Source organism: Meles meles, chromosome 8, assembly GCF_922984935.1.
Source record: "Meles meles chromosome 8, mMelMel3.1 paternal haplotype, whole genome shotgun sequence".
Lineage (NCBI taxonomy): Eukaryota > Metazoa > Chordata > Mammalia > Carnivora > Mustelidae > Meles > Meles meles.
The window spans coordinates 38503617-38527238 of record NC_060073.1 but is presented as its reverse complement, the minus strand read 5'-3'; the positions used below and the strand labels follow the sequence as shown (position 1 = coordinate 38527238).

General features: G+C 37.2%; 1 protein-coding gene across 3 annotated transcripts in view; it reads left to right on the top strand.

Moving 5' to 3' along the window:
- LUZP2 (leucine zipper protein 2) overlaps positions 1–23622 on the top strand; it is a 511483-nt gene that overhangs the window by 375099 nt on the left and 112762 nt on the right. For all 3 annotated transcript variants that reach the window (XM_046017873.1, XM_046017871.1, XM_046017872.1), the window contains exons 6-7: positions 3102–3164; positions 7682–7744. In XM_046017873.1, coding sequence (XP_045873829.1) covers positions 3102–3164; positions 7682–7744 — 126 coding nt within the window. The remainder of the gene's footprint in view (positions 1–3101; positions 3165–7681; positions 7745–23622) is intronic.

The following is a 23622-nucleotide window of genomic DNA, read 5'->3' as shown; positions in this document are numbered from 1 at the left end:
TTTTCAGAGTCCATAGTCTCTCATGGCTCATCTCCCCTTCCAATTTCCCTCAACTCACTTCTCCTCTCTATCACCCCAGGTCCTCCATGTTCTTTGTTATGCTCCTCAAATAAGTGAAACCATATGATGATTGACTCTCTCTGCTTGACTTATTTCACTCAGCATAATCTCTTCCAGTCCCGTCCATGTTGCTACAAAAGTTGGGTATTCATCCTTTCTGATGGAGGCATAATACTCCATAGTGTATATGGACCACATCTTCCTTATCCATTCGTCTGTTGAAGGGCATCTTGGTTCTTTCCACAGTTTGGCGACCGTGGCCATTGCTGCTATTAAAATTAGGGTACAGATGGCCCTTCTTTTCACTACATCAAAAGAATGGATTTCTTCTCTCTGGAGACTGGCTTTTTTTTTTTTTTTTTTCCTTAACTTGCAAGACTGATACTGGCATGTCTGCAATCTAGGGGGAATGGGGAGGGTGGAATACATTTTCTTAATGTGTGGGCTGATCTGGGAGGCAGGTTGAAGAACAATCCCATGTTTCTGCCTGTCTGGGCAGAATTGCAGTCCTACACAGCCGGTTCCTGAGGATGGGCTAGGTATCTGTCATGCTGGAGGAGACTTAGGAAGGGTTTATATTTCTCATTAGGCTGAGGCTCTAGAACCATGTATCCAGTGGAGTAGGTGTGGGGATGGATAGTCAGGCTCTGGAAAGCTGGAACTGGCTGAGGAGGGGAAATGCCACAGTTTGCCAGACTGAATGGAAGGGGTCCTCCTCTAGAACTCCGGGTACTGATCCATAACCATATGACCAATTCAAGCTGCAGTTGGTGGCAGAATAAGCAAAAGATACTTCTGGCTGTGGTTTTGTCCCCTGAGAAGAGAAACACCACTCATTTGGAGACATGTTGCTGTCATTCCTCAGGATCACATCTTCACTCGGCTTGAGGGATTCTTGGGAGGGAAAGGGAGAGAGGCAATCCCAAGGAGACTCCACATTGAGCATGGAGACTGACATGGGGCTCTATCCCAGGACGCTGAGATCGTGACTTGAGCCAAAAATCAAGAGTTGGACACCCAACCAACGGAGCTACCTAGCATCTGTAGATAATTATTTAACTTTCTTGAAATTAATTTTGACATAGAAAAAGCCATGCCAAATTAGTATAGAATATTCTCGTGTATCTTTGCCCCCAAACTCTCATATAATATCATACAGAATGATAATACAATTATTGAAGCAGAAAATTAACATTAATATAATACTATTAAACAAACTATAGACCTTATTTAAATTCCATGGCTTTCCACCAAAAGATGATAACCCTCAAAAAGATGGAAAATCTGGGGCACCTGAGGACTCAAGTGGGTTCAATGTCCAACTCTTGATTTCAGTTCAGATCATGATCTAAGGGTTGTGAGATCAAGCCCGGCATCAGGCTTCATGCTGGGCAGTGGAGCCTGCTTGAGAGTTTCTCTCTCCTTCTGCCCCACTCCCCCCCCCCACTCACATGCACACATGCTCTCTCCCTCTGTCTCTGAAAAAAAAAAAAAGATGAAAACTCTAAGTGAATATTAAATCTGTAGAGATAATGAAGTGTTTCTGTGTACAAAGATGGTAGGAGGAATCGGAAAGAGAGAGAACACTTATGAGAAAAAATTAAGATTACATATGTCAAAATATCATAAATAGACACAAATAGAAGGAAACTAGGGTATTTTTTAACGTACAATCTGAACAAGACTGCAGAGTTAGAACATCAGTATTCATCCCCTTGTTATAGGTTACAATTTTTTCAATATAAGAATAATATATATTAAATTCTCTTTAAAAACTCTAATCTTGTGTTTTGTTGTATGATGAATATGAATATTTGCAAAAAAATTACTTGAGTAGAATCAAGATAACTCCTCATTTGTGTAAATCATTTCATAGTACTAAAATTCTAAGAAATGAGCTTTTTAGAATTTCAAGTCTTTGTTAAAGAAGAAAAATTAGTCAAAGGTTTCTTTCAGACTGAGGCAGCTGTATCCCTTCTCTGCATGACAGGAAAATAAAATAGGAAATGATGTTCAAAAGGTGGGAATTGTAAGTGAAGAACTCTCGAATTTGATGTATTCATTCATTCAGTGACTCATTCATTCTGCATAAAGTGTGTTCAGTTTGCTCGTAGTGCTCATCAGATCGACTGTCTTTAGAGTCATTATGCATGAGATGCACTGTACCACTATATGGTTTGCTCCTGCAGAGACAGTACAAAGTCTAAATCCTGTGGGTCACCAAGTTTTCTGTTCTCCTTTAGCCCGCCTGTCTAGAAGGACCTGCATTACCAGGACAAAGACAGTAAAGCCTGAGCATAATGAGGCAGATACAATTGAATAGCTGTAAGGGTTTAGATTCAGACAGCTAAGAACACATGGTTTCTATGTCAGAAGCAACAAACACTCATCTATGAATCAAGGTCAATTATGGTGAATTCAAAGGATTATCATTATCTGTCCAGACTCCAGCCCAGCAGAAAAGAAATGATTTCTGATCATCAAGAAGACTTTTGAGTATAAGTCACAGGCCTCCAGATTGTAAGAGGACTCAAAAACTATAGTCTTTGAAGGGAATACAGAGTCTCCTGGGTCTGTGACTACATTGTACTAGGATCCAAGGCAACCAGCATCCTAATGAGTCATTGAACACTACATCAAAAATCAATGATGTACTATATATTGTCTAACTGAACATAATAATAATAAAACAGTACCTTCTATTTAGAGGAGTGCTTTCAAAAACCAGCATCAATTACAGATTAGAAACTAAAATTATTTTAGAACATAAAATACGCAGATCTAATAAAACAGCATTAAATGTAAAGCCAAATAAAGTTCCGTCTTTTAGAATGAGTGTGTTAATGTGAAGGTATCAAAATGTTCATTGAATGAAACATTATTTTACATTGACAGATTCTGCTCACTTTGTACAAATCCATTACATGTCCTCTCCTGAAGGGGACTTATCGGTGAACAAAACAGAGAAATGCTCCTGACATATTTAAGAAATTGTTAAAGGTTTATAATTTCTTAGCAATATACTGTGTTTCTTCCACCAGAACAAAAGCTTGAAGAACAAACTCTTGTCAGGAAGCAAGCTGTGTGGCATCCATGCAGAGGAGGTGAGTACATTTTCTGGCTTCAGTGGAGTAGAGAGTACCAAAATATTAGTGCTAGATTGTTCTTCTTAACCCAGAAGCCCGGAGACTTTGGCCATCCCTAATATAAATGAAAGCACTGGAATAGGCAAAAGAAAACAGATTTTAAACTTTTGGTATTTGGGGGTGTCTTAAAATTGCATAACCAAAAAAAAAAAAAAAAATTAAGCCAGTTAAGTGTTGCTTCCCTAAAGTGATTTTATGGATTCCTTCCTTAACTGGATTATTAGGATTTTCTTAATAGACCTGGAGGTCCATGAAATTTTAATTTTTTGAACCATCTATGTGGTGTCTACAAAGTTTTGCAATGACAGTGAAATGTCAGAATGAGGATTCTGTGGTTGACCATAAACTTTAAGAAACAAATACAGTCATTGGTTCTACTTGCTAGGCAGGAAAATTGTTTCATGCTTTTCTTAGTGGGGAGTGGGGGAGTCATTCTGGTAAATCCAGATTTTACTAAAATCAATTTCCTATACTTCTGATCTCCCAATCCTTCTGTGCTTTATGATCCCCTATTTAATGCTATAGATTAATGTAGCTCACGTAATTCTACGTGATCGTAAGTAATGTGATAGTGGAGAGAGTGTCATAGTAAGTGATTCTTTATACCCGGAGGAGAGGCGACCACAGTCACTATGTTAGCTGGATCCTCCAACAAGCACACTGAAGATGAGGCTTTTTGTGCAAGGGGTTTATTAATGGAAAAACCTGTGAATGATAAAGAGCAAACATGAGAGTCCTCATTCCACAACGTAGATCTGATATCTGTGAAGGAAGGGGAAAGGAAAATGGTATAGACAGAACAAGAACAGTGCCTTGTGCAACTTAAAAGTTTTAACCCCTTTCCCACAGTAGTTACAAGTAAGGCACAGAGCTGGTGAAATACTGCTATCATCTCCTAATTGTGGAGCACCTTCTCTTCCAAGGACCATCCCCTGTTATCACCTTCCAGAAGAAAGGCCAGGGAAGATTACGTGGTGACTCACAAGCATTGCTTTTAGTAAGTCCGACTAGGAAGTAGTGACACATGTCTCATTGCATCCTTTTTGCCAGACGTCCGTCACATGCCTAGGCACGCTGAATGGAGTCTGGAAAAGGTCATTAGGTTGGTGGTCATGCACCTATCCAGATCTTGGGATTTTTTTAAGTAAACAAGCTGAGAATAATCCCTGATGGACATGTAGAAGTCTTTGCCATTCAACACTGAAGTTAGAGTCTAACGGGAAATATAATATCCTGTTTATAATGCCTTTGCTGTAATATTGTGCATGGAATGAACAGAAATTTTCAATACATGGAAACTAAAGGTTGATGCGTCATAAATGAATAATCAAACTGAATAGCCTGTGCATGGTCTTTCTATCATTATATTTTTCTATCTGAATAGACATAGACACTTATGTTGTTTGATTTGCTAGGTTTCTAGAAATATTACATGGGTAGTGTGCAGTTTCTCGATGTTACTTATGAGAGAGTAAGCAAGTGGAACCAGTTTTTGAATAAATACTATGTGGACTGAAGCTGTATTTTGAGGTGGGTTGCCGTGTTCCCAGAGTCCCCACAGCACTCAGGGGAGAGAGATAGCCTCCAGGCAAAATTACCTGTGCTGTTTAGAAACAAACAAACAAGTGAATAAATAAGCAATAACAACAATCTGGGTTGATCTTTATTTTTTAGTCCCCTAGTTCATGAATGATTCATTTTTTTAAAATTTGTCTCAATTCCTTAAAAGATATATTATATCTACATTTTAATTTATGAATTCCTAGATGCTTCATATATTAATACTGCATAATATTGAAATCAGTTTATTCACTTGACCTATCTCTTTATTTATTTATGGAAAAAATTTAGAGTTTAACATCCTGGGCAAAAATAAAGGTATATATATATATATATTTTTTTTTTCCATCACAAAAACACTTCCCAAGAATACAGTAATAAATGTAATTATTTGTTTTAACATCACTACTACCACCAAAACAAAGTAGTAATGTCCTCTATCAGTTTAGGAGCTAAAAAGGAGCTGTCTTCTAAATCAATGACCCTAAACTATTCATAGATAAATAAATATCCAGATCTCATTGACACCTAATGGATTGCCAGTGTTTTCATTTGCTAAGGCAGAATATTGAAAACAATAGAGTCTAGTACAAATACCACTATGATCATCTTCACTATTATTTCATGAAGGAAATGCTACTTTCACGTGAACTGAAGAAATGAAAAACCTCAGGGACTAGCAAAATGTTCTCTCATGGGTACCTGGGTGGCTCAGTGGTTAAGTGTCTGCCTTCAGCTCGGGTCATGATCCCAAAGTCCTGGGATTGAGCCCCGCATCAGGCACCCTGCTCAGTGGGGAGCCTGCTTCTTCCTCTCCCTCTGCCTGTGGCTGCCCATACATGTTCTCTCTCTCTCTCTCTCTGTCAAATAAATAAATAAATAAATAAATAAATAAAATCTTATAAAAATAAAATTAAATGAAAAATAAAATAATATGTTCTATCGTGGCCACCTTTTCTGTCTTTACCTTCTCCATCATTTTATTATACTTACAATCATCATCATCATTATCACAAACTTGATTTTACCATAGACACAAAAACTTCATGACTCACAGGCAGCAATATGTAAAATTACATTTAATGTCATTAATTTTAAAAATTACTAAGACCTCAATATAGTAATAACTTAGTGGTTTGAAGATTACCCCTCTGACAATTTTAAGTTTTCCAAAATGATGCTCTAGGAAGCTAAAAGAGAACAAAATGTCAGTAGGGTTTTAGATCAATGTGCGTTACAAAATGCACTCAACTCAAAATGCATTTAATTTGTATACTCTCATATGATCTTTAGATAGGATGTTGCTTCTTTGCTCACTGAACATTAGAAGATGGCTGGAATATACAATGCAGAGAAGTGATGAGTGACGGTGATGAAATTTCAAAAAAAATTTTTTTTAAAGATTTTATTTATTTATTTGACAGCAAAGATCACAAGTAGGCAGAGAGGCAGGCAGAGAGAGAGAGGAGGAAGCAGGCTGTCCGCAGAGCGGAGAGCCCGATGCGGGGCTCGATCCCAGAACCCTGGGATCATGACCTGAGCCGAAGGCAGAGGCTTTAACCCACTGAGCCACCCAGGCGCCCCTCAAAAAAATTTTTTTTAAATAACCTTAACTAAGCTCAGGAAATCTAACTGCTCTTACTCACTTAGTGCAGAGCAAAGATGTGTGGCCTTTTAGTATAGTTCCCAAATGAATCACTGCGTAACGCAAAAATTGATGTTTTAATAATTAATTCAAGTATGAATAGAAGTTTCAATTATATTCTGTGCATTCAGCATAAATCTGCATTAAAATTAACATCCAAAATGGTTAAAATTAGTCCTTTCTGCACTTAAAAAAATAGAGAATTAATTATTTGAAAGAGTAGAAGTGAACTTGGGCAAATCAGGCAACACCATATGTAGTGGTACTCTCTCATTCCCCATTGATTATCGGTCAACATTGATTTGGAAAAATAAGTAAATAAAGTCTGTGTACCTAAGGGACTGTCCTGCCTATAAATGAGCCCTGGGCAACAGATTGAAACAGCAGAGAGACAATGCCAATCAACTGTGCATTTAAAGTTGGAGAAGATAACAGAAATGAGTCTTTCCTGAAATCAAAAGCACAAAATAAAAAAATAGCCATAAAAATCAGCAAATCTCTTGGAGATGAAATTAATGTAACAAGAGAGAGATCTATGTCTGAAATATCATTATTCGGGGTTACTTAGGGAATTTTGTGCCAGGAGAACAGAGTTGTAATAAATGTAGAATCCTGAAATAGAAGTATAAATTCAGGAGGCTGGGTGTGTGGGGGGGGGGGGGGTCAAGTGAGAGTTTTTATTCTCAAGAGCTCTAATATTAGGAACAGTTTTTACAGACATCCCTATGATGAACCGACTGCATTCTGTGATCTATTGAATCAGAAAATTGATAAGAAAGAATAATCTTAATCTTAAAAAAGAAGTAATTGCAAATAAGCAATTTGAAAACTGAGGCATACATATACATAGGTATATTTAGCACCTAAAATTGGATTGTTGGACATGCTCTGGTGACTAAAATTTTCTGTGTGTGTGTATGTATTCTTTTTGTGTGTGGGGGTGGGGAATGCTGAGAGAGAAGCAATAAACTATTTTCTTTAAATATTGCCTTTTAAACAGTATGATTCCTATTGTGTTAGCTATGCTCAAATTAAAAAATTAAAGGTTAAAAAGTAAAATTTCTACAAAAAAAATTAACAGTATGGTTCCTTTGCACAGGCTTTGCTTTGTCCTGCTGTCTAGACCATCTGTACATCCAGCTTCTAAAGCAGAGATTAAGCTTTTGCTTGACCGCAGAATTCATTCTTATACACTTTAAAATAATTTTAATATTCAAGTTTGAAAATATACATGAAACTGAGGCACTAATCTAGGTTTCTGTCCTTGCAGTCAAAAAAAATCCAAGCCCAGCTGAAGGAGCTTCGCTATGGGAAGAAGGATTTATTATTTAAGGTGAGAATCTTTTTCCTTTCCCCCACCACCCTCTCAGTGCATAAACTATAATATCATTTACCTTAAATTTCATTTCTGAATTTTTGAAAGGATTACAGCTGTACTTGACTGCATTGAAGATGCTTTCATTTTCTTGCCTTTTTAATTAATGGAGACAAATGCAGATACGTTTTCCTGGGTACATTCTTAATCAAAGGCAGGTATCATTCCAAAGTGTTTAAAGTCCCCTTGTAACCTTCAGTTACTTTAATTCAATATTGAGGAGTGTGATCTTTCAGGCTATTTACATTACGGCATAGATTGAGTGAATTTCCAGAGATGTGATCCACTGGTGATCCACATTCTTGACCTCCAGAGATCCCTGCATAAATCTCTTTATTACTTAGAGTATAATTGTTGACTGATTTTATTGAAATTTTTCTTTACGAGATTATCAAGTCAAGATCTATGTAGAGATAGACATTTATCACAAACTGTGGAATAACTATGGCCACCCAAAGATACCCACTTGCTAATTCCTGGGACCTGTGAATCTTATACCTTATGGCAAAGGAGACTTTACAAATGTGATTAAGTTAAGGATCTTCATATAGGAAGGGTATTCCAAAATATCCAGGTGAAACCTAAATGTAATATACAGGTCCATATAAGAGTGAGACAGAAAGGCCTAAATAAGAAGATTATGTGATCACAGAAGCTGGAGGAGGAAAGACAATGTAACCTGCAGAAAGATCCAGCCCGACCAACCCCTTTATCTTGGTCCCATAACATTTATTTCAGACTTTCGTCTTTCAGAACTGTAAGAGAATAGAAGTGGGTTTTTTGTTTGTTTTTTAAACCACTTAGTTCATGGTAGTTTGTTATTAGCAGCAAGATGAAACTTACTTTCTTTTATCTCCCTTGAGCAGGGGTAGGTAAGAGGTAGGTGTCTTTAATTGTGCTTATGGTCTATGTGCATTTCCAAATGCAGTAAAGTGATGGAATATTAGGCTCTTAGGAGTAGGAGTGATTATTTGCCTAATAAATAATAAATATGAATTACATTGTGTGTAATTTTTTAAAAAATGTTTTCATTACAATGATCACTTCAATTTACAAGAGCAAGTTTTAAATTAAAGATGGATAATTCCTCATTTTATTTAATGGTTGGAAAATCCTGTAATTTTTCCAGTGAAAACAATAAGAAATGACACATTTCTCTTCTTCAGTCCCGTTACTTTTGGCTAAGAGTCAGGGGAAGGTGTTCCTATTACGTCAACCAGTATGTATTAAATAGTCATTCCATGTGACACATGAATCTAGATGTTATCTTGCCATTTACTCTTCCATAAATATGCTTCTTGCCATTTCGTTTACCTTATTTACAAGAAGATATTCTCCAGCACACCAAGAAAACTGTGAATTATTTCTTGTTAATGCTGACAGACCCCTGCCTCTCAACACTCTGTTCATTGTATGTGATAAGTAGATGAAAGTGCAAAACCCAAGGCATTTGTCTGTCTACCTTTAATCTTTCATACTGAGACTCGAGCTCAGGGTATCTTAACTTTTATATTCAGGTTGGCCTTAGCTCTTTGCAGTCATCAACCATAAATCACTGAAATTGGAAAAGAAGGGCCATGCCTGTGTGTGTGTGTGTGTGTGTGTGTGTGTTTTCATTTGTAGAGAAATTTCTGGTTCTCTATGAATTAGTTTAACTTAATAATACCACAAATGTAATAAAACAAATCTGAGCTCCCTAGAGCTGGTAAGTTTTAGGTCGTAGGCTGAGAAATTTATATGAAGATAGATCATATGAGCCTTTTTAAATCTTTTGAATTTCATTTCCCAAATTGAAGAGTTAGTGAAGGAAAATTTGGGAGACGAGAACAAGGAGATCTAATAATTTTCAGTGATTTACTTCTTCATAATATGCCAGTTGTTGAATATACATTAGTAATTTATCAACTTTCAGAAATTACCCAAATCAGGATTTGCTGAAACTGTTTATGACTTGAAAGTGAGACATTATTTGTAAGCCTTGTTATTTCATGCCACTTTGAAAGGAGCATTTATATATGAAATCAGGTGAATTGTGTATGAGTCGACCATGAAGGTGCATAAATTAGGATGCCTTTAGCATATGCACTTCCCAAAAAGCTGTTGAACAGCAAGATTTTTATTAAATAAGATAAGAAGGTATCTATAAACATGACAATTTTTTAGCTTATTCAGTAGCTAAACAATATCAAAAGACCAAGTTTTTTGGTTTTCCTACCTTTCCATACCATGATCCTCAAGTTTTGGTTCCCCACTATACATGATAGGGGTTAAAGATTTGTAGGCTGTCTTTGTCTAACTCCGTACAAAATCAGAGAAGAAAAGGAAAGGGCACTTGTGTTTCAGTGTCGTAATTTTTGTAAAGGAGGAGAATTTTAAGGTGTTTCCCCAGCTTGGTCATGTATCTGTGCAAAAGAAGTGAGGCCTTAGTATTTACAGCTTCCTTTGTGAAAATGGTTTCTGCTATGATTATTTATTCATTCATCTTGATGGTATTCACTCATCTGATTTGCCTACTACCTTGTCAACCGCATACATTTTAGATCTTACGAAAACATATATTGAATGAATAATGAATACATATACATGGGTACGTGCATATGCGTACGTGCATACACAGATAGATGCGTCGTAGCTGTGCGTGGTAGAAACTCATGTACTTTGCCCCAAGGGGCATGTGACTACGGAATTTCACTCGTGTACCTTTAAAAATGAACCCTCAGAATGTCTTTGGTAATATTTGGCTGAACTCTGAGATGAGTACTAGAGGATTCTGTTTCAAGTAGTTTCCCTGAAAGTGTGTTCAATTTTGAATAGATTTGATAGTTTGTAGTAAAAATAGACTTTGAAGGGGGAAGGTGTGCTGCTGAAGCATTTCAGTTATTTTTTTAAAATAATGGTATATGCTGACTATTGCCAGACATGTTGATAAATTCAGTATCCTTATTAATGTTTGAGAGCTGGCTTTTGATTGCGAAGACTGCCAGCAGTAGTAAATATTCTCTACTAAAGGAAGAAGTGAGGCCCTGCTGTTAGTTACCCAAGACTTGTGTTAATTTTTATCCTCCTTGATTCCACTTGGAGAGGATATCCACTCTATTTTGTGGCTCTATTTTACTTTTATATATGCACTTGTTTAATTCCAGAAGTATTATTTTATCATTATAGAAAAATATTTTTAAAAAGCTTAAAAAAAATCCAGGGTACCTGGGTGTCTCAGGTGGTTAAGTTTCTGACTCTTGATTTTGGCTCAGGTCATGACCTTAGGTCTTGGGGCTGAGCTCCTCATGGGGCTCGGTGCTCAGTTAGAGTCTGCTTGTCCTTCTCCCTCTGCTCCTCCCCCGCCCACCCTCCATCACTCTTTCTCTCTCTCAAATAAATAAATAAAATCTTAAAAAAAAAACTAAAAAATCCACTTAAAATCCCATCACTCGAAACACACACTGTTTTGAAATATAATTTTATATTTCCGTTTAGTTCCTTTTATACTAGGCATAATCTGCCTTTTGATTACAATATATATGTTAATGTAGATTATATATTCTGCTTTTTCACATAATTTTAAAACAAAGCATCCTATAATAATTTCTTTGTAAAAATCTAAATGAATAATTTTTCATATGTATATGCCAAAGTGTCTCAAATTTAACCTTACAAGTATTTGTGCAGCTGTCTATTTGGATATGTGTGTGTTGTGATTTTAACTTATACTATGATGAAAAATGTGTTATTTCCAACTTGAGATATAATTTTTATTGAACATATATATACAAGGCTATAAAGTAATTCACTAAAATTATTGAGAAATTGTGATGTTATTGATACCTAGGACACATTTTTGAGTTTAGATTTTTTTTTTTTTACTTTATTGACAAATGCAATCATATATATTTAAAGTGGTTTTCAGAGCAGCAGCAGCACTGTCCTGGCACTGACAGGCTAGAACCATGACCTGTGACCCAGGGGCAGGGTTTTCCGAGGACCACAATGTGGTCCTCAACAATGACAGGTCAGAGCCAGGACCTGTAGCTTGGAGGGCAGGGCTGAGAGCAGTGGCAGCTTCAGTTACCCTTATGGTAAAGCACTGAGGCATCCCAGTCCCAGAAAGTGGGGCGTGGAGGCTCTATGGGTAGGTCTCATTGCAACAATAGCTCCAGCCCTGGGGAGGAGATGCAGCAGCAGGGACTCTGGAAGGCTCCATCAGCGGGGATCAGCATTGGAGAGACTTGTGCAAATTCTTGGTAGCAAAGGCTCTGCAAACTTCCACAGTGGTGAGGCTTGCTGGGATTCTTCTGTTCTCTGTTTTCCTGTGGGGTGGAATTTCTCTGTGGGGATTCCTCCTGGCACTGAGCTACCTTGGAATTGGGGGGATGGGGTGACATAAGTAACATGCTTTCTGTGGTTAGCTCTGTGGGCATCCTCGTTTTTTTAAATTTCCACAGTGTTTTGACTGCTGCTTCATAGTAGTTCACAGCTTTCCCTGAGCTATCTTCATCTGTTTGTAGTTGTTTATTTATTGCTTTTGTGGGAGAGAAAGTGTTGGGACCCCCATTTTGCTGATCCCATTCTTTTTATGGCCGTGTGATAGTCCATTGCCTGTATATATGTGTGTGTCTGTGTCTGTGTGGATGTATGTGTATGTGTGTGTGTGCATATTGGCTATTGTAACTTTTAAAGATCACAAGTGTTGGCTAATAAAAGTTGCTAAGATTTTAGCTGTTCACTTAGATTTACAAACTTAAGTTCACATTAAGATTTTTCACCACGGAAGGAGACAAGATGGCCTTTCATTTTACTTCACAAAAATAGGAAACAGGTTGAGAATCATTATGCCTTCTGTCTACTGAAATATTTTGTACTGTACCCAGTGTTGTTACAAACATTATTGCATCCTCATCTCAACCCCTATGAAACAGAGAGGAGAAGTTGTTGGACTCCATCTAACAATGAGGGAATTGAGACCTTCAGAAGTTTGACAATGAACACCACCAAGCTATTTATTTAAAAAGCAAATTGGTTAATAGATTGAAACTATCATAGTAGATTTGCTCATTCATTCGTTTAAAATCGAGCTGACTTGTTGGAGTATCATGTCAAGTATACTTTTTTTTCTTTAAGATTTTATTTATTTATTTGACAGACAGAGATCACAAGTAGGCAGAGAGGCAGGCAGGGAGAAAGAGGGAAGCAAGCTCCCCACTGAGCAGAGAGTCTGATGAGGGGCTCGATCCCAGGACCCTGGGATCATGACCCAAGCCGAAGGCAGAGGCTTTAACCCACTAAGCCTCCCAGACACCCCAAGTATATGTCTTTTTTTTTAATTTAATTTAATTTAATTTTTTTCAGTGTTCCAAAATTCATTGTTTATGCACCACACCCAGTGCTCCATGCAATACCTGCCCTCCATAATACCCACCACCAGGCTCATGTCAAGTATATTTTACAAAGATTTATAGTTATTACTTTGGTAATTACTTCACAGTATGTATTTATATCATTGTATCAACATTCTGATATTTTTTCCAGCATATTTGGTGACAGACCAGATATACACGTTCTCTCCGAAACTCAGACGTCAACAGGGCATGTGTTCTCTTTGGTATTTTCTCTAGAAACCAGACGCGCTCAACTTGATATCGCTGCTGTCATTTGCTCCTGAAAGCAGGAACATTGCCACATGAGTTTCCTTGTATGAATACCAGCAAATGTCATATTATTTTTTTGATGATTTGAATCTTCTGTAAGCAGTTACCCCGTAATTTTTAAACCCCTGTGTAATTTAAGGTAATTTTTTTGCATCTGCTTCTCATTATCTTACATTTATCTCATTTATGTGTTAAACCATTTTTTAATGAGCAAAACATTTTTGTGCCAATCATTTGTGACAAGTGTCAAATTATCTCCAGTTAAGTGAGCTTTGGCCCTAACATGTAGGCATCCTAGAGAAAAGGTGAGAAGGGTTGCTGATTTTACTTTCTTACTTGATTTGACAAACTTTAAGGTTTTCAAAACACATTCATTTATGACTCAAGATAATTCTGCGAGTCAGTCAGGGCAAGTGAATAATGTCATATTATCATGCATCAGAAAAACAAAGACATGTCTGAAATCACAAAACTACTAAGTGGCAGAGTTTTTATTCTAATTCAGTCTTTGATTCCACTGTATTGCATTTATCCCAGTTATATTTTATTTTGCTTCTTAGGGTTATTTATAGATTATACTTTCAAGAAATCTTTTCTAATGCATGCAGAGATCTAAAAGGCAAACTTGTATAGCTGGAAATACAAAAACAAACAACAACAACAGCAAAAAAACAACATATAACATATGTTGGCAACTAAAACTCAATGCATTTCCTTAAAAACATAATAATTTTTCAGCACAAAAATATGCTGCTTTCAGTTTAGAATTGGCAGTTGCTTGGGACAAAGGTTTCCTTTCTGGGTCCGTATATTTTCGTGATCCACCACACGTGGTTTTAAAACTACAGAATAGGGTATGTTCTATGGGTAGGACACAAGAGAAAATTGACCTCCCAATCAAAACAACTTTTCAGCCTTGTTGGATCGATGCTTAACATATGAAAGCCAACAAGCCTCATTTATTTTTGTCATTATTTATCTGATAATGGAGTAGACATGCAGGTTATAGAAGGACACAGATGGACATTGTAACAAATTGAAATTCAGTAAACAGTAAACTTTCTCCAAAAATATTGGGATTCTCCAAAATCCAATTTTGGTGAAAATCACCAAAAGTGCAGGACTTTTTAAGAAAAGAAGCTCAGAGTTTTAAAGTGATATATCTATGATGACACAACTTCAGTCTGAGTTCCCCAACTTCATGTTCACTCATTTGTTCAAGATTATTGATGGAGCATGTGTTATCTGTCAGGCACTGAGCAAAGTTCTTTCCATTTGAGTAAGATACCTTCATGCTTTAGTGAGGGATTTAAAGTCAATGGATGAATTTCAGGAAGGTATTGGCTCCTCAGAATTTGCTCATAATTTTTATGGGTTTTCATAAGGCATTACTCTCAGAATGAAGGTTGTGTAAATTATCAGATTCTCAAATGTTCTATAAACGTCCAAAGTTTAACAGTTTAAGAACCGTTGCTTAACATATTGGCTCTTACCTTCTATGATTCTGAGCTGTTACTGGGCATAAGTCATGTTTGTTCCAAGTTTCTCTCTCTCTCTCTCTCTCTCAATCTATTTACGTATTAGAAAACTGAGAGGTAATCTCTGCCAGGCTGATGCTTACGATTAGATTTTTAGAAACTTAGAAACGATTTAGAAGCTTAGAAACGATTTTTAGAGAGTGCTTATAACTGTAAATAATGGTTTTAAATTTTAGATTTTAACCCAGTTTTACCATGAGCTCAGGATTTGAAAAAAGAAGTTACAGCCTATCACTTAGGAAGACAAAATATTTTAAGGGCACTTGTGAATACATTTTAAAATGAATATATCTGGGGCGCCTGGGTGGCTCAGTGGGTTAAAGCCTCTGCCTTCCGCTCAGGTCATGATCCCAGGGTCCCTGGATCAAGCCTCACATTGGGCTCTCTGCTCAGAAGGGAGCCTGCTTCCCTTCCTCTCTCTGCCTGCATCTCTGTCTGTCAAATAAATAAAATCTTAAAAAAAATAAATAAATAAAATAAAATGTATATATCTTTGTGTAGCCCTGTCCCACACCCTGTGTCTATTCCATGACTTGCTCATGTGTTATGGTGCTGTCTCCCACTGAGCTTGGATCTGGTTTCAGTCATTCTCCTTCCAAGACGTGAAGCAGATCCTAAAGGCCAGTCACAGATCCTCAAGGCCATACTCCAGGTAAAGCTGTTTGCCGTTCCCGAATGAGCTCTAAATATTTGGCCTACAGCTAGTCTTCAGTTGCGACAGAGCTACTCTGCAAGATTTCCACACCGCTGTCTTACTGTCCCAGGAAATAAGAATTGTTACATAGATTTCAAAGAGAAGTGGTCTTTACGCTAAGGAATGTTAGAGGACGAGGCACAAGTGGGAATCCTTGTGTAGAAAATCAAAATGAAGACAGTGAACTTGAGATCAGCCCTAGAACATTTTTCCCTTGTTCTGAGAGAGTGGAGTGATCCTTGGACTGACTTCCTTCCCTATTCTCTTCCTATTTAATCATGTTGCATGTGCGTCTTGGCCTAACAAGGTGCCCCTCTCCCCCCAATGACAGAGGGGGCCCAATCTTTTCTTTATTAGTTGCAGCTGGCTGCACATGCCCTTGCTTGGAGCGTATGTGGAACAGTGGCACCATCATGAGACCTTTGGGGAAAATCACTCTGATGGGACTTGCTCAGTTTACTGCCATTTCGGACCCAAGCACATGTGCCAACTCAAGCACTGATTTCTTTAGGTCCTAAGTGGTTTCATTTTCAGTTTGTTTAAATATAAACATTTATTTTATTTCATTGTGAGGCATCTTCTATTTCTTCTGAGCACATTGAAAATTTAATACATGTTGCTGATCAGAGGTCATCTTAGGTTCTAATTTATAGATTAGAAATTATGGCCTTTTGTAGTCAAATTTGAGTAACCCATAGAAGTATGGAGTATGGGTTATAAGAAGCTCTGGGATATAAAACATCCTCAAATATCTTTTCATCTTTAAAATATACAACAATCACAGTGTTATCTCTGTTCTAAATACATACTTTGTTGTTTTATTTTATTTCATCTTTAAATTATTTTATTTATTTATTTGACAGAGAGAGGGGGATCACAAGTATGCAGAGAGGCAAGCAGAGAGGGGGAGGGAAGTGGGCTCCCCGCTAAGCAGAGAGCCCGATGCGGGTCTCAATCCCAGGACCCTGAGATCATGACCTGAGCAGAAAGCAGAGGCTTAACCCACTGAGCCACCCAGGCGTCCCCTCTATTATTTTTAATGTAAAATAAAAAGAACAGTGAAGAAAACATACAATAATTTCACTCATTATGCAATTAAAAATAAAAGCCTTGTTTTCCATATACTTTATCTTCATGGCAGTGCCAAATATAATTTCAGAAAACAAGAGCAAGTAACTCTTCTTGGAGAGAATACTTTTGGCGACACTTTTAGATGTCCCCCTTTGTCATGGCAGGAGACATTTTGGAAGTATATTTGTGACTTTATTTATTTTATGTCATTTGATTGCTGTTACTCAGTTACTAGGGTGTTTGTTAACCTACTCATAATAACAAAGAAGAAGCCAATTACCTCTGAAGGTAATTGCATAGAAAGCTGCTGCAACAGACACAATTTAGAGGAATTTTTAAAAGGAGAGTTCTCCATCAGTTCCATAGTTTATAATAAGGAATGTACAGCTTCCAAAAGCATGAGAAGAATGCCTAAGTAGTACCCACTGAAGTCTTTCACTCCAAAAATGCTACCCCTTCACTCATTGGCCCTAGTCTATCTCATTTTTTTAACATATTGATAACAATTTTTTATTTTTTTAATTTAAGTTGAATTAATTAACATATAGTGTATTATTAGTTTCAGAGTTCTGTGATTCATCAGTTGTATATAACACCCCGTGCTCATTGCAACATGTGCCCCCCTTAATGCCCATCACCCAGTTATCCCATCCACCATTGCCCTCCAGCAACCCTCACTTTGTTTCCTATGATTAAGAGTCTCTTATGGTTTGTCTCCCTCTTTGATTTTGTCTTGTTTTATTTTTCCCTCCCTTCCCCTGTTGTCCTGTCTTGTTTCTTAAATTCCGCATATGACTGAGATCATATGATAATTGTCTTTCTCTCATTTCACTTAAAGAGAGATTCCAGATATCTTAGCCTCTACCACTGTCATTTAGCCGTAACAAACCCCATTTTAGAAATGTCAGGTCAACTTACTACATAAGTCTTCACCCATGGAAGAACCTTTACATTGTAAGAGTCCTGTAACATTTTCCATTCCAGTCCCTTGTATGAATAGTGGCTCATCTTCCTGACAGCATTGCCTCTCATTCTGTTTAGTGATTACGGTTCTCAACATTCCAAGGCAGATTTTTTTCCTTCTTATGAAATTCTGACTATAGGAGAATTCCTTTCTCACTTCCAGTTATAGTTAATTTTTTTTAAAGATTGACCAGAAACATGTTTTTTTAATGAATTCATTTTATTTTTATTTTTTTTAATTTTTAAATTGACACTATATCTTAACTGCACTCAAATAAAAAATATGTAGTTGTTTTTTTTTAATATGCTATCTGAGTCCCACAGAGATGCCAAGCTCCTATCTATACAGTAATGTGCTTTCCCCCACTGTCTTCTTGGTTTGGTTCCTTCTTGATTCTTTGTCTCTATTTGCACTTTCCAGTCCCTGTGCCCCCTCTTGTAAGACTCCTTCAAAAGGAGAATTTAAGTTCATGATGTAATTGTTTTTCAGTCCTAGGAACATTTGTGGCTAGCGTTGAATTCAATGTATCGCTAATAGTAAAATAAACAGGGAAGGTGAGTGGGGTGTATTATTGGAGTAGCAATGAAAATCAATCAGTGCCCTGAACCCACCCTACTTAGCCAGAAGCCAAAGTTTATAGTCACCGACATACACTCCTCAGTTTTTTCTCAACTGTATTATCTCTTCCGTCAGAGTCGCAACTGGCATATCCTACCATCCTGGCCCCCAACCATTGCTACTCCACCTTTAAAATGGAGATAAGAACATTCCCCGAGGCTAAAAATATCCATGTGGGTTATATTCAATGATGTATAGAAACTCTATGAATGTGTTTTGGGTAAAATCTTTTTTCGTAATCAGTGCTGCTTGTGACAAGTCAGGCAAACCACGCAGCACCATTAAGAAGCCCCTGCTGTGGGATGTGGGAGCACATTACACAGTCCAAGAGAAAGACAAACACTTTCACAGAAGACTTTGACTACTATCTGTATCAGCTAAGCATCATCGACTGAAAATTTTGTCTATTTCTTCTTCCTCAGTAAATGTACATTGAGATAGTTAAAAAATATATCTGATTTCAGTCAGGGCATCTGGGTTTTTTTTTTTTTTTTTAAAGATTTTATTTATTTATTTGACAGAGAGAGATCACAAGTAGGCAGAGAGGCAAGCAGAGAGAGTGAGAGGGAAGCAGGCTCCCTGCCGAGCAGAGAGCCCGATGCGGGACTCGATCCCAGGACCCTGAGATCATGACCTGAGCCGAAGGCAGTGGCCTAAACCACTGAGCCACCCAGGCGCCCGTTTTATACACATTTTATTATAAATTTATTATCAGCACAGGCACCTCCGTTTTTCTTCTTAATTTTAAAATTCTATAAACATTGGGGTAGTAGAAAGAACCAACCTTTGAAATCAGGTAATTAGAATTTCCCTTCAGCCTTTTCAGTTAATGTGCTAATATTTCTTTAGTACACAGCACTCTGAAAGAGGATGTTTGTACTGATTATTTAACACCCCCCCCCTTTTTTTCTCAGTCCTCACAGCTGACATTTTATAGCAGACATGGGGAAATCAGACTTGGTCTAACAAGGGTGATGGGCTAGTTTACAATTAATTGTAAGACAATATGGTGTTTTATAAGCAATTTATTTATTGTTCTTGGGAGGAGGGAGTCAATGAGGGAGAGTCAAAGGTCAGTAAACCTATTACTACTAGGTTGGGATAAATTTCCTGGAAGAGTGACAAAGGATTAGACCTTGAAGGCACCATACCAAGTACTTGGTGAGTACTCAGTAAACATGTGTATAAATGAAGAAAGAAAGAAGGAGTTAAATGAGTAAGTGAGAAATGTCGTCTTCTTGAACATGTGTTAGTATTAAATAAATCATCATAGGACCTTTGAAAGGCATGGTACACATGGAGAGAGGCAAGAGAAGAGAGACTGGGAAGACAGAATGGTGCCAAATCATGAGGAGCATAAATGGTGATGTTAGTAACTATTACAGAAAAGTGTAATAATTTTGTAAACATTGATTTTCTTTGTTGGTAGGGAAAGTTTCAAGTTCTCCTGGTTTGTATATGGCAACTAGCTTCCCTCTCTGACTCCCTCTTATCCTCCCCTCATGGGGCCTGGGTGTGTCTTGTCACTGCATCTAGCAAGCATATGCCCGCCACAACTTGATAACAATGTATGTGCTTCTTATTGGTCAGCGGGCACAGAGGCTCTAGTTCTAGTTCTCTGTGTGTGTGTGTGTGTGTGTGTGTGTGTGTGTGTGTTCCTTTTACTACTTAACCAACTTAAATGCCTTTTGACTTTAAAGTGAATATAGGAAAAAAGAAAAGAGGAAAGGAGGCTGATGATACAGAAGCATTATGCTCAGAAAATAAGTCAAAAACAAACACAAAAAACTCACAGTTTAATACTTTCATATTTCTTTTTAATAAGCAATTTGATGAGAATGGAAACTGCATTGCTACTTAATGGGGTATGCAATTTTTCTCATTTAAAGTTATCTACTAGTCTGTGAAAGGAGAAGTAGATTCAAATATTCTGAGTAATAAGGTAAAAAATGAGAGCACTTGGATTGGTCTCCTCTACTTTAGACATTCATTGAGCCTGTATTTTATTCACAACTGAGTTCACTGTCTTTATGTCCAACCTCTGGAAAAGGCAGGGTAGTGTAGCAATTAAAAGCAGAGAGTAGGAAGTGCCAGCGTGGCTCAGTGGGCTAAAGCCTCTGCCTTTGGCTCAGGTCGTGATCCCGGGGTCCTGGGATCGAGCCCTGCATCGGGCTCACTCTTTGGCGGGGAGGCTGCTTCCCCCTCTCTCTCTGCCTATTTATAATCTCTGTCTGTCAAATAAATAAATAAAGTCTTTAAAAAAAAAAAAGTAGAGAGTGGACCCAGGCCTCTGTTTTAATGCTATCAATTTCAGTATGGATTTGAACAAGATAAATAAGCATATATCTCTTTATTCCTCATCCGTAAAATGATATTAATTATAGCTTCTACATCATGCAGTTATTTTGAGACTCTAATGAGTATACACAAGTAAATTCACCATTTGTAATAATGTCTGGCATATATGAATTACACAACTACTAGTGATTGTTGTTCAAAAACAGGAAGTGAAATTTTACTATTTCAATCTTAATAATGGGTTTTAGCAGAAACTTGTTAAAACACGTGCTCTTCCTGCTCTTCAGTGAGTTGCATAATCTCCCTGAGCTGTTTTCCCAGCTGCAAAATGGAAATCGTCCCTGCACTATAGAAATGGTGCATGTACTGATAGAGTGTGTGAATTGGCAGCCGAGTAGGCACTCAGCAAAACCCAGTTGCCTTCATCTTGCCTTCTGGTTTGTTCTTTGAACATATGCTGACAGGAACAGAATGATAAACTCTTCCCTCTTTTTTCATGTTGCTCACAGGCAAGGCTGAGAGAGGACTGAGATGTATTGTTGTATTTAGATACGAGGGACATAAATGGAATCCACAGGATATCACACTGGGCACAGCATCCTGAATCCTCTCATTACCTCAAGGGATATGTGGAAAGTCAATTTCTTTCCGACATCCGTATATGAAGGTGCTATGACGCCTGAGGTGTTGGCTATCAGTGCATTACATTTCATTACCCTACCAGGATTTCTTTCATATCACAGTTGGGTTTTTCTTTCTTTAATACTAATTATAATTTTGTAAAAATGTAGTCACCATTTTATACAATAAATTATAGTATCATTTCTTATTTTGAAGTTTCATCTCTTTAGTCTCTCTGTTGAGAAAAAGGAATATTAATCACAAACTCTAATTGCACAGGTATGAAAAAGAAAAGCTAGTCTGTAAATCAGAACTAATCTTCTAGGGTAAAGCAGAAATTAATGTATTCAATAGATGTTTCTCAAACAAGTTCTTTCTGCCAGACAGTGTTAAATGTAGTTGCTGTAGCAGAAAATAATCTAAATAAAACACTTTCTACAGGGAGTGTATGTCTATTTCACACTAGTGTAGACTTTGGGTAATGCCTGACTTCAAAAGTATCATCATTTACAGTTTTCGTGGTCTAACCTCTCTTGTACTCTTTACACCCACCAGAATGAGGAGGAATCCTTCCTCCCTACTTTTCCTTCTGTGAATTCTTTTCAAGTCAGTTCTATTGAGGTACACCTTGCATTAAATTAGATTCAACATTTTAATTGTATATTTTATAGAATTTTGACATACGCACACACCCATACACACACACACAATATAACCGTCAACACAATCAAGATATACAACATTGCTGAAATCTCAAGAAAAGTTGTCTTGGGCCCCTCACCCACTACTCATTCTAAAGCTATTGCTGTGCCTTTTTTTTTTTTTAGTATTTTATAAAATAGAAACATTCACTATAATACTCTTGAATTTATTCATGTTGTATCTGTCAATCATTTGCTTCTTTTTAATTTCACTTCATCTATTTCCATAGATGGATAAACCACTTTTTTTTTCTCCATTTACCAGCAAACTGATATTTTGGTTGTTTCTAGTTTGGGACTGTTATGAATAATGCTGCTATGAACCTTTACGCAGAGGTCTTTGTAAGGACATTTATTTTCATTTTTCAGGGGTAAACCTTGGAGCAAAATAGTTTGGTCATATGGTATATTTACTTTTATAAGAAATTGCCAAATCATTTCTAAATTGGATGTACCATTGCATTCCAAGCAATATAGAACAGCAGGTATAAGAGAGCTATGTGCTCTTCCTGCCAAAATTTGGTTTGGTCAGTCTTTTAAATTTTACCCTTTCTAGTACATGCGTAGTGTAGGACATATGGTTATAATTTGCTTTTCCCTAAGATTAATGATGGTAAATACTTTTCATCTGGTTCTTTTACATTTATATGTCTTCTTTGTTGAATGTTCAAATATTTTGCTTTTTTCTTTTTGAAAAAGAATTGTTTTGTATTGGATTGCTTTCTAATAATTGAGTTTTAATGGTTCTTCATGTATTTTTGGTATAAGGTCTTTATGAAATACATATTTTGCAAATGTCGTCTCCCAGTATGTGGCTTAGCTTTTCATTTTCTTAACTGTGACTTTCAAAGAGAAAAAAATGTTTTATTTTTGATGAAGTCAGTTACATTTCTCTGCTATTAGAGCTAAGAAATATTTGCCGAACCCAAGGTCATAAAGGTTTGCCTCTGTGTTTTCCTCAGACGTTTTCTACTTTGTGGCCCTTATAATTAGATCTAAGATCCATCTCAGACTGAGTCATGTGTAAGGTATGAGTTCATGGATTAAGAAAATTTTTTCTTTATTGACATTCAGTTGTTTTGGGTTCAGCATAATTTTTTAGCAGAATAATGACTGATCTGATAATTTTTTTTTCCATTTTATTTATTTTTTCAGCGTAACAGTATTCATTCTTTTTGCACAACACCCAGTGCTCCATGCAAAACGTGCCCTCCCCATTACCCACCACCTGTTCCCCCAACCTCCCACCCCTGACCCTTCAAAACCCTCAGGTTGTTTTTCAGAGTCCATAGTCTCTTATGGTTCGCCTCCCCTCCCCAATGTCCATAGCCCGCTCCCCCTCTCCCAATCCCACCTCCCCCCAGCAACCCCCAGTTTGTTTTGTGAGATTAAGAGTCATTTATGGTTTGTCTCCCTCCCAATCCCATCTTGTTTCATTTATTCTTCTCCTATCCCCCTACCCCCCCATGTTGCTTCTCCATGTCCTCAAGCTGGTCCAACCACTCTGGAAAACAGCATGGAGGTTCCTCAAAATGTTGAAAATAGAACTACCCTATGACCCAGCAATTGCACTACTGGGTATTTACCCTAAAGATACAAACATAGTGATCTGAAGGGGCACGTGTACCCGAATGTTTATAGCAGCAATGTCTACAATAGCCAGACTATGGAAAGAACCTAGATGTCCAT